An 11,774-nucleotide genomic window follows, 5' to 3' on the forward strand; every position below is an offset into this window, starting at 1 on the left:
GCCGTCGGTTCTTGTTCGCCGACTCTGATTTGAGGCAAAAAATGCTTCCAGACAAAAAGGTGACCAACAAATCAAAAACAACAAATGCCATCACACATCAATTTTCTGAATGTGCTACACAATAGAACATCATAAAATGCGTACGTTAGTCGAAAACAAAAAAAGAATCGGCGTAACATGATAAAAGCATGACACGATCATACACATGCCATCTATGACGCAACAGAAGCTACATAATATTTGATGAATTAATGAAAAAACTAACAAAGCACTGCTAGGGTGTCTCTAGCATACTGTCATGGGTCGAATAGGCTCAATGTGTGGGTCAAGAGACCCTTAACTGACGCGCTGGACAGCCAGATACGCACCGGACACGTACCACAATCCGCGAATCGAGCTTTATTTGACTGCATTGCTTGTTACAATATCTGCGCACAATACCGCCATCGGCTTTGTGAAATCATGCATTTCGTGGAATGCGGTGTCCACGCTACACAGCGTTTGCCACGTTGAAGACGACGACAACGACGCGAGGTGCCATTATTGGCATATGCGGAGCGGGTCGCGCCATTTCCAGTGCAACTGATTAATCTCGCGCTCCATGAGATCGGTCACGCCGAGGCACGGGTTCAAGCAGTGCAGATTCTCGCGTAACTGGTACATGTCGTTCACCCCAATAATCTGGCACAAGCATAACGGCGATCTGGCAAGCTACTTACCGTGCTGCAAATGAACGGACGTGTTAACACCCAACGCATAGCAAGGGCGCACAAATTAGGGTACTTGTAGGACATCGCTATGTCGTAATACTCCTTCACAGCACGTGCAGCCAGCGAGCCGCTGCGCATCGTTACTCACGCCGATCCTCAACTCACCGATAACGTTTCATGTATGACGGGTAACGCAACAAACGACCGGATGTGGTGGTGTCCACGTATTCCAAATATTTACCGGTCAGCACGCCGCCAGCCAGAGGGCCGTACGCCAGAATGCCAATGCCTGCAACAGCTAAATCGCATTGAAACGGCTCAAATAACCTGTGTTGTGCGGGCGGCATAGCTCCACAAAGCCCTTCTCAACATCGTTTCGGCAAAGCAGGTTGTAGTTCAACTGCACTGAAACGGGACCCTCAATACCTGCCTCTTTGGCCAGCTGGGTGAATCGCAACACCCCCCAAGGGGTCTCGTTCGACAGGCCCCAGTGGCGAATCTAAACCACATGTTGCAAATACAAATGCTAGTAGCACACCTTTCCCTGAGAAATAAGCGTTCGAATTGCGTCCACTTGCTCCTCCATCGGCACCGAATCACTGCTCTCCGCACGCTGCGCATATACGGTGCACCCCTCTGAATACAGTAAACCAACCTCAGCATCGAATAACACGTCGCTGAAATCGCCGCTCTCATGCATTGGCACGTAGCGGTCCGGCCAATGCAGCTGGAGCAGGTCGATATAATCGGTCTTCAGACGCGACAAACAGCCATCAACCGCCCTTATTATGTGTGATTTAGACAGTTCACAGGCGCTAAAAATGCGTGACTGGCATAATAGTAAGAAAACTCACCTGGGGCGTAGCCACGATAAATGTGGGCTGCGACTTGCGATCTTCGTAGCCAGCACCATCTTCGATCTCTCTAAAGGTCCACGTCGCGAAATCCACCTGCCCAGGAACGACTCGCATACCCCGTGACTATCCTCAGACGCAGGCAAAGGATATAGTTCGGAGGTGTCCTGCATAGAGATGAGCATTGACGCGCAACAACTAACGATGAAATTTACTCCAAATTCGTCAAACGCAAAGTCCAGCAGACGTGCAGCACACGCCTCATCTACAGTGTTGCCAAACGTCATTGTGCCCAAGCAAATATCAGAAACCACCAAATCGCCTTTGCCAAGTCGGCGATAACGTACAATGGCGCCAGACTGATGCTCACGTGTTGAAACCGTCTTCCAAAAGTTTTGGTAGGTTTGCAAGTAACCGAAGGGGGCTTTCGATTTCGACGATTCCAGGGCGTGGTCACGGTCCATGTTACGCATTTTTATATTCAACACATCATCCAGCTTGGGCAACCGGAAAACGCCCGTGTCTAACGGTTTACGTGGAAAGAAATGGGTCACATTCTGTGGAACATTAAAGAAATCAACCGGCACGAAAGGTTTGTACTTAGAAACACATTCGGCGCGGATTGGCCTTATGCCAGAAGCAGTTAATTCGTATAACTCCAAAGCGCCCTTCCCATCAAAAGATGACGCTCGCTGGCGCGTAGATTTCTCATACGTCCACGTGTAATTGCGCTCAGAGTCGTGCAACACAGTGACGTACTCGTACCCATCTATGTCGCTGCGGTGCTCAACTACTCGCACATTCGGCAGATACGACGCCAGTGCGCCTGGCAATGCCAACCATCTGGTGCTGTCTTCCAAAAATGGAATGCGATGATGAATTGAATTGTCTAGCATAGAAGCTGCTTCTATGGAACCTGGTTCGAAACAACCCATTAACTTAATACGATTGGCTTCATCAATGAACCATGGTAGACCTAAGCCGCATTGACGAACCTCAATCTCGCAACCGTGCACATTAATCCGCGTTATCTTCGCACGAGATATGCGCTCATAGAAGTCGAAATCGGTTGGGATGGATGGAAAACGATGTTTATACTTCTCCCAAAGCTCACTCAACACTGAAGATGGTAACTCCTGGGGGGTATCCGTCAAAACGGCATCTTTAGCGTCGGAATACAATTTTCTTATTACTCCGTCGCCCGTGTCAGGATTTCCCCACTCAATAGTATCACCACGAAGGCCGAAGCGATGCCTAATAAAGGGAATGCGTAGTCCAGACAAGATCGATACTTGATGCAACCCTAAAAAGTTATAACATGGCAATCAAATGCTTCACAATGATGGAGCACGGCACATATATACTTAGCAATTGTCCCCATTCCTCGTAAACGCCGTAACAGGTTGGTTTCGCGGGCAACGGGGTCAAGGTGCAGCTAGCAGAGTGGCATACATTAGTGCTGCACCGGTACAAGGTGCGGCTGACAGTGCAGACACCCACCTGGCCATGGTCCGCTGCAATTAGGGACCTTCAGACGCACGGAAGGCAGGACGCAAGGCTCCACAACCTCGCGAACTGCACGGCGGCGCTCATGCGGGACACACGTGCCGAGGAAGCAGAAGCCACCGAATTGGCGCACGCATATCGCGCTTACACATGACAGCAACAGCCACAATGCGCTCAAACAAAGCGTCAAATGTCGCATGGAAGGACGGTGGCATGTGGAAGGCAACACGGCGGTGCGCAGACACACCGGCTGCATCCTAACGCGCTCCCGGTCCTACATCGCAGAACACAACAGCAGTGCGCAAATAATATCGAGAAGTAGTCGCCAGGTCCTGCTCACGCGATAACGCGGCCAGCACGAACGCCGACAGGGGCCACACACTCGCGCTCCAAGCACGCACATCCCAAACGCCGCAGTGCCGGCGTACCGCAAATCGCAAACATCATACACTCACAGACATCGCAGAGAAAATATCTCGGGTGGCTGTACTCAATATCGCCACCGAAATGGCCGCAAAAGATAGGAAGGCACTCAGCATCCAGCAGGCGTACGAGTAAGGTGCATAAAGCCCGGATTCTTGCGATATAGTCGTCACCGATTGGACTGTGCGTGTTAGCTCTGCTATAGTGAGCGTTTAAAAACTGGTATCAAACTTCTCTCGGCGCTGCTGGAGAGTGGACGTAGTCGGTATCCGCCCGGACGTCCGACAGTAGCACGGACTGCGAAAATCTGCGGGAGCCTCCTCGTCCGATTGAGGCGGTTGTTGGAGTGTCAAGCATAGGATTGTGTCGATTGGGGCGAGGTTGTACCCCGCTTTTGCCTGTTGCCCTGCAGCAAGGTTGTACTGGCGCATTAGCGCGGAGCACGCACAAGCATACGATATACAGGGCATTCGCAACCATTGGAACGACAAAATGGTGTTATATCTTAGTATAGGAATGCTGTCGCTTGTATGGGTGCTTACATGTCTGATTGTTTGTAATATTGCCATCGGGTCAAGCTTGCTAACGTATACTAAACATGATTTAGGGACTGTGTTGTTTTTCGTAGGTGGAGTTGCGTTCTTAATTGGTTCTTTGGCATACCTAATTATGGCGTGGCGCGCTTATGAGGGGGCAGAAGAGGCTGATAATAATAATGATGAAGATGATGACAAAAAGTGCAATTAATAGTAGCCTATAGTTTTTTGAGACGCATCGTTGCTGTCGCAGTTGGTGTATATCGCACTGTGTGTAGTTTGAGTAATGATTGCTCATCATCTGCGGTGTGCTGAGGCGAGTCCACATGCCGTACAATGAAACGGTGGCTCAACCATGGCCAACGTAAGGGGTGGATAATGCAGCATGTATAACGGGACACAAGCTGCGAACGGAACGATGGATGTAGGGTATATGTATCGTGAATAGAATGAAAGGATAAAGCTGGAGCAGTTAGGCTGAACAACGGACGAATTACCGCAGCCTCAAGATGCTTGTAGTCAATGCGTAGGCCTTGTGGCACGCAGATTAGACACCTGCATGAAACCACGACACATGAATGTGTGGTTCGGACATTAAACTCGGCGTTGATTAACGCGCGACATGATTAAGCGCGCTTTAAACATGGACTATGTCGTTGCTCAACGCAACTACGGACAACAATCATCGCTGGCCGTGGCACGACGCAGATTGCGATCCGGCGAAAGCAAACGACCGTAATCGATGGTCACTATAAGGTGCTGCACTGGCAACCGGGGAGCTGTGGAACTGTCCAGGCAGCAACGTGAAGAATCGCAGCACGCAGCATCACCCATAAAACCGGACTTGGCGCCGAAAAATCACCGTAACAAAAAATACGGCGTAACACTTGATTTATTATTTGTACAGATACGCATGGAAATTCGCTTTCGTGGCGTTGCGCCGAACAACACGGATAAAGACACGTTGCATCATTCCACCTTAAATACGCCTCGTAGTGGTATATTCCCGTGCGATTTTTGATTCAGACGTCACATTTCATATTTTAACTGGAGTGTTCGTTGTATGTGCACAATATATTGTGTATTCTGGGTCGTACAGTCGCTGCACATACACACACGTACGAGTAAGGTGCATAAAGCCCGGATTCTTGCGATATAGTCGTCACCGATTGGACTGTGCGTGTTAGCTCTGCTATAGTGAGCGTTTAAAAACTGGTATCAAACTTCTCTCGGCGCTGCTGGAGAGTGGACGTAGTCGGTATCCGCCCGGACGTCCGACAGTAGCACGGACTGCGAAAATCTGCGGGAGCCTCCTCGTCCGATTGAGGCGGTTGTTGGAGTGTCAAGCATAGGATTGTGTCGATTGGGGCGAGGTTGTACCCCGCTTTTGCCTGTTGCCCTGCAGCAAGGTTGTACTGGCGCATTAGCGCGGAGCACGCACAAGCATACGATATACAGGGCATTCGCAACCATTGGAACGACGAAATGGATAGTTGTCTGATGAAGGCCAATATATCTCTCGGCTGTATGCTCGCTGCACTAGTCTGTTCCAATTTCATTGTGGGTAGCTGTTTGGTAGCCTTCTCTCCCTATGATTTGGAGGCTACACTCTATTTTTTGGGATCGGTTTGTTTCTTTATTGGTTCGTGTGCATTCGTGATTGTGCCATTCCTTGAAAAACAACCCTCAGCGGGCCACGACGAAGAATGCAACTTTCAATCATATTCCCCACCCTCTTAAAACGCAGCGTTGCTGTCGCAGTTGGTGTATATCGCACTGTGTGTAGTTTGAGTAATGATTGCTCATCATCTGCGGTGTGCTGAGGCGAGTCCACATGCCGTACAATGAAACGGTGGCTCAACCATGGCCAACGTAAGGGGTGGATAATGCAGCATGTATAACGGGACACAAGCTGCGAACGGAACGATGGATGTAGGGTATATGTATCGTGAATAGAATGAAAGGATAAAGCTGGAGCAGTTAGGCTGAACAACGGACGAATTACCGCAGCCTCAAGATGCTTGTAGTCAATGCGTAGGCCTTGTGGCACGCAGATTAGACACCTGCATGAAACCACGACACATGAATGTGTGGTTCGGACATTAAACTCGGCGTTGATTAACGCGCGACATGATTAAGCGCGCTTTAAACATGGACTATGTCGTTGCTCAACGCAACTACGGACAACAATCATCGCTGGCCGTGGCACGACGCAGATTGCGATCCGGCGAAAGCAAACGACCGTAATCGATGGTCACTATAAGGTGCTGCACTGGCAACCGGGGAGCTGTGGAACTGTCCAGGCAGCAACGTGAAGAATCGCAGCACGCAGCATCACCCATAAAACCGGACTTGGCGCCGAAAAATCACCGTAACAAAAAATACGGCGTAACACTTGATTTATTATTTGTACAGATACGCATGGAAATTCGCTTTCGTGGCGTTGCGCCGAACAACACGGATAAAGACACGTTGCATCATTCCACCTTAAATACGCCTCGTAGTGGTATATTCCCGTGCGATTTTTGATTCAGACGTCACATTTCATATTTTAACTGGAGTGTTCGTTGTATGTGCACAATATATTGTGTATTCTGGGTCGTACAGTCGCTGCACATACACACACGTACGAGTAAGGTGCATAAAGCCCGGATTCTTGCGATATAGTCGTCACCGATTGGACTGTGCGTGTTAGCTCTGCTATAGTGAGCGTTTAAAAACTGGTATCAAACTTCTCTCGGCGCTGCTGGAGAGTGGACGTAGTCGGTATCCGCCCGGACGTCCGACAGTAGCACGGACTGCGAAAATCTGCGGGAGCCTCTTCGTCCGATTGAGGCGGTTGTTGGAGTGTCAAGCATAGGATTGTGTCGATTGGGGCGAGGTTGTACCCCGCTTTTGCCTGTTGCCCTGCAGCAAGGTTGTACTGACGCATTAGCGCGGAGCACGCACAAGCATACGATATACAGGGCATTCGCAACAATTGGAACGACGAAATGGCATCTGTTTTCATCAGCACATTATCTCTATACTTGACTGTAATAATCTATGCTCTTTCTAATGTGTCAGTAGCGGTAGGGTTACAAAAATATGGAAAGAAGGATCTCGGATCGGCATTATTCTTCATCGGTTCAGTGTCGTTCTTTGTTGGTTCATTGGCGTACGTAATCGTTCCATTTATTACACCGCCATCTGGCGCTTGATGCATTTCTGGCTACAGGAGTCAAATCCACAATATTCGATGGTTTATCGAATGCATAGGCACCTAGATAACTGGAAGTTGTTTTCAAACTGCATTGTGTTGACCTATTAAACGAAAGAAGAATCTCAATGGTGTGATGTGCCAAAAAGGTGAGCAGAGAATGGCTATGCGATGCACATAAGTGGCGTCAAGCGCTGACGCGTCTCGTCCATGCCGGGTTGGCTATGCGGTTTGCAAGCTTTAAATGATGGCAGTTCAGTGGAGACTTGCCATAGTACCGTGATCAATCGAATGACGCCGCCAAATTTGTGTTTCGGTTGTGACCCACGCACCGTCCAAGGAAAACGTGCAACAATTGTAAGAGTAGGTGGGTGCTGTTTGACATTTCAAGGGTAACCGCCGTACCCATGAGATACCATACACAACAAGTATAGGCAATACGTGCATCAACTGCCCGACTATCATTGCGTTGGAGTCAAAGGAGTCGAGAAACTAAAGGTGTGAATACCAGAAAGTCGACGGAAGCAAGGTTGGAGCGATAAGTCGAATAAATGCTGATGATTTGTTATGCATGTCGATTCGCATTATGGCTAATATGAAAGCTCGCTGTGCGGGCAATAACCACAGGCGAACCGATTTCTAAATGTCTACTAGTACACGCAGACAAACAAATAGTAAAATACCTCGTATATGGCGCAGGTACGCATTTATGCAATCGTAAAATGAGTCGTACAACCCCATTCCCTGTAAACGCCGTAACATTCTGGTTTCGCGGGCAACGGGGTCAAGGTGCAGCTAGCAGAGTGGCATACATTAGTGCTGCACCGGTACGAGGTGCGGCTGACAGTGCAGACACCCACCTGGCCATAGTCCGCTGCAATTAGGGACCTTCAGACGCACAGAAGGCAGGACGCAAGGCTCCAAAACCTCGCGAACTGCACGGCGGCGCTCATGCGGGACACACGTGCCGAGGAAGCAGAAGCCACCGAATTGGCGCACGCATATCGCGCTTACACATGACAGCAACAGGCACAATGCGCTCAAACAAAGCGTCAAATGCCGCACGGAAGGACGGTGGCATGTGGAAGGCAACACGGCGGTGCGCAGACACACCGGCCGCATCCTAACGCGCTCCCGGTCCTACATCGCAGAACACAACAGCAGTGCGCAAATAATATCGAGAAGTAGTCGCCAGGTCCTGCTCACGCGATAACGCGGCCAGCACGAACGCCGACAGGGGCCACACACTCGCGCTACAAGCACGCACATCCCAAACGCCGCGGTGCCGGCGTACCGCAAATCGCAAACATCATACACTCACAGACATCGCAGAGAAAATATATCGGGTGGCTATACTCAATATCGCCACCGAAATGGTCGCAAAAGATAGGAAGGCACTCAGCATCCAGCACATCGACTTCTTGCAACTTCCAGAGGCGGACACTAGCACGGTCAAAATAGGCGAAACACTGTTGCACGCAAAATGTAGAATCGATGGTAGAGGCGTCAACCAATGTAGATCTCTTCGTGTTAAGACATATTCGAAGCCCGGGCACGTAGGTTTATGACTGACGTTCATTGACGCAACGACTTAACCGAATGTCGTGGAGTTTCATATATATATAATCGTCATTGTGATGCAAGATTAACGCAACGCAGGTGTATCTTTCACTAGGCAACACCGATGTGTTCGTAGCAGTCAACGGTGAAATATCTGAGCCCAACCTGGAGAGGCCGAATGAAGGAACACTCGCTTTTTACGTGGAGGTCGCGCCAATGTGTTCACAAGTTTACGAGCCTGGCAGGCAAACAGAGCATGAGCTTCAGATATTGCAAATACTAGAAAAGGCGTTCAAGGATTCCGGTGCCGTCGACGTGGAGTCTCTATGCATAGTAGTGGGAAGATATGTGAGTAACAAAACACCAGTCAAACATTCAAACGTAGGTATGGTCTCTCAGGATTGACGTGAGCGTTCAACAAAATGACGGGAACCTTCAAGACGCTTGCGTACTCGCGGTTCTGGCTGCGCTGATGACATTCAGAAAACCGGTAGGTTGCCTGCGGTTACGCGCGCTTATATCGCGCAGGATACTTGTCCTTCAGCAGGTGATGCTGACGCCATTCAGCTTAACGCATATTACACGTCGCCGCTAAGGTATGGGCTCCGCATCAGACGTCTCCATCATGCGCAGCATGTATCACACGCCAATACACGTGTCCGTCGGATTATTGGAAGATGCAGAGCATTGTATCGTCGACACAAACTCGTTTGAAGAACTATTCGTTAATACGCATGTAAGAACGCAATCAATATCGCACAAATCCGCGCCTTAGGTATCGCTCCTGTTCAACAATTTCGGGGACCTATTCGCAGTGCAGAAGCACGGCGGAGGTGCAGTAACGTTGGAACGGATTGAACAAGCAATAGAAGTACGTTTTGGCGATTGTATATCAACTTAATCAGGTTGGGAGACAAACGGCAGTTGACCTATACAAGACCATGGCGGCACAGGTGTCAAAGACATGCACTATGAAGGCGGTTGTATGATCGATCCGCTTCGTCGCTACCCTCGGATGTCGTTCACAATGCAGTTTCGATTGTGCAAATGCCATCACTGTGGTGCAGTTCGTTTTATATCAACGTCCACTCTGTCATTCCAGTGACAATTCAACTTGGACTAAACATATAGTCTTAGAGTAGCAAACGTCACAGGTAACGGCATCAATTCCTTTACAATTGTCATTTGCGGAATTTTGTCCACGTGTGCCTTACAACTCTGGCTGACAACGACGCTCAGCTGTAACAATACTTCTCGTACATTTGAACCGAAAGTCGCCGTCCTATTTGACCAGACGACTTCAAGAAGTCTCCAATGCTTTCAGACATATAACCGCCGGTTGTGATACCGGGATATGATACAAGTGTTGTGAGTCGTCGAATTTTATTGAAATTTTTTAAGTTCGTCAAAATTCATACGTGTGGCTGGGGCCGACGCTCTTTTTTACAAGGCTACTGCCTCACGCTCATGACGCAGATGACGAGGATTATGACGGCGGCGATGGCGATGATGTAAGGGGCAGGTGTCATGGTTAATTCACTCCTCATGTGATTGGTCATCAACTCAATCACTACTCTGTCTAGACATTAGATATCAGTTGCCAGTTAGGTTAGTGTGATCAGCTGCGCAGTAGATACCGCACCCTGTGGAACGGCCGGATGCGGAAGTAGACCATGACGCAGATGACGACGATGATGAGGGCGACGGGGACGATGATGTAAGGGGCAGGTGTCATGGTTAATTCACTCCTCATGTGATTGGTCATCAACTCAATCACTACTCTGTCTAGACATTAGATGTCAGTTGCCAGTTAGGTTATTGTGACTAGCTGCGCAGTAGATACCGCACCCTGTGGAACGGCCGGATGCGGAAGTAGACCATGACGCAGATGACGACGATGATGAGAGCGACGGGGACGGCGGCGATGATGATGGGAAGGATGGCGGGGGATGACGTCGAGTCATCGGTGAGCTGCTGTTGACTGGCAGTGTGAGGATCTGCACGGGAGGAGGTGTAGTGACCGGGGGACTGTGCGGCACTGCAGTTAGTAACTTGTTCACTTGAACACTTCTTTTTACAACACTCACATTGACATGTAGACTCTTTGCCTCTACATTTGGTATTACAATCGAAAGTTTCGCATTTGTAACTCGGGTCTGCGTATGTAGTGCGCTTAAGGTAATGTGGCTTACATCCCTTGCAATTACCGTTATTCTTACATTTTTTACAACACCACGGACAACAAATACAGCTAATACCCATTACACATCCAGTATCACATTCACAATCGTGCCTCAGCAACCCCGACATCTTCCCGCTCCCCTCCCAGTCCCCTCAACGTGCAAACATATGTCAATCACTTAAGCAACGCACTCACCGACCACTCATGAACACGCACCTCAGCAACGCACTCACCAACCTACAACATGAACACGCGCCTAAGCAACGCACACTGACCGTCGCCCATCTGCGCTCCGAACAACCGGATGGGCGCCATTCGGCGCACAGGCAGCCACTTCGCTACTATGCAGCTATCACAACATCAAAACGTTATAAGCTACGCATGTGGATGATATCCCTGCCGTGGCATGCAGGTAAACCGGTGCCAGTAGGACAGTCCACTCTGCATCACAGACAACGCCACCCCTGTAACAGCCTGCAAGTGCCGTGATGTTTGTGCTTTGTGAAGCAACGCTGTACACTAAAGCACATTCAGCGAAGTCACCACTTACTGTCATGCCTACTACAAACTCCCCGTTGCCGTGCCACCCAGTCGCCACCCCGTCGGATTGCCCCGGCATCAGCCACCATCTCTACCAACGGTGCCAATCCGTTGGTTGTACACGGAATCAATCGTTAGATGATACGGTATGGTGGCGCGGTATGTAGGCCATTCCTTAAGCCAGGACGGCAGTCGTCAGACAGCAACATAGAACAACACCCACCACGTCCACAGTCCACCCTGTCACACATCCTTGGTTAGGTC

General features: G+C 49.5%; 5 protein-coding genes across 5 annotated transcripts; 2 read left to right on the top strand and 3 right to left on the bottom strand.

The window, feature by feature from the left end:
- Positions 1-540: 540 nt before the first annotated feature.
- BBBOND_0403940 (aldo-keto reductase, putative) lies at positions 541-2,922 on the bottom strand (the record flags this gene model as incomplete). The annotated part of the gene is made up of 10 exons (XM_012914638.1): positions 541-681; positions 720-840; positions 876-999; positions 1,038-1,209; positions 1,249-1,323; positions 1,366-1,539; positions 1,565-1,660; positions 1,684-1,731; positions 1,768-2,818; positions 2,903-2,922. The coding sequence occupies 10 exons, from the start codon at positions 2,920-2,922 to the stop codon at positions 541-543; spliced, it is 2,022 nt and encodes a 673-aa protein (XP_012770092.1).
- Positions 2,923-5,247: 2,325 nt separating this feature from the next.
- BBBOND_0403950 (hypothetical protein) lies at positions 5,248-5,588 on the bottom strand (the record flags this gene model as incomplete). The annotated part of the gene is made up of 2 exons (XM_012914639.1): positions 5,248-5,428; positions 5,500-5,588. The coding sequence occupies 2 exons, from the start codon at positions 5,586-5,588 to the stop codon at positions 5,248-5,250; spliced, it is 270 nt and encodes an 89-aa protein (XP_012770093.1).
- A 1,434-nt stretch (positions 5,589-7,022) lies between these two features.
- Positions 7,023-7,229, top strand: BBBOND_0403960 (hypothetical protein; the record flags this gene model as incomplete). The annotated part of the gene is made up of 1 exon (XM_012914640.1): positions 7,023-7,229. The coding sequence occupies one exon, from the start codon at positions 7,023-7,025 to the stop codon at positions 7,227-7,229; it is 207 nt and encodes a 68-aa protein (XP_012770094.1).
- A 1,372-nt stretch (positions 7,230-8,601) lies between these two features.
- Positions 8,602-9,689, top strand: BBBOND_0403970 (3' exoribonuclease family, domain 1 containing protein, putative; the record flags this gene model as incomplete). Its single annotated transcript, XM_012914641.1, is given in 6 exon segments — positions 8,602-8,784; positions 8,888-9,154; positions 9,174-9,278; positions 9,317-9,384; positions 9,422-9,524; positions 9,564-9,689. The coding sequence occupies 6 exon segments, from the start codon at positions 8,602-8,604 to the stop codon at positions 9,687-9,689; spliced, it is 852 nt and encodes a 283-aa protein (XP_012770095.1).
- Positions 9,690-10,612: 923 nt separating this feature from the next.
- Positions 10,613-11,098, bottom strand: BBBOND_0403980 (hypothetical protein; the record flags this gene model as incomplete). The annotated part of the gene is made up of 1 exon (XM_012914642.1): positions 10,613-11,098. One exon carries the CDS (start codon positions 11,096-11,098, stop codon positions 10,613-10,615), a length of 486 nt encoding a protein of 161 aa, XP_012770096.1.
- Between the last annotated feature and the right edge of the window lie 676 nt (positions 11,099-11,774).

Source organism: Babesia bigemina (assembly GCF_000981445.1).
Source record: "Babesia bigemina genome assembly Bbig001, chromosome : IV".
Taxonomy (NCBI): Eukaryota; Apicomplexa; class Aconoidasida; order Piroplasmida; family Babesiidae; genus Babesia; species Babesia bigemina.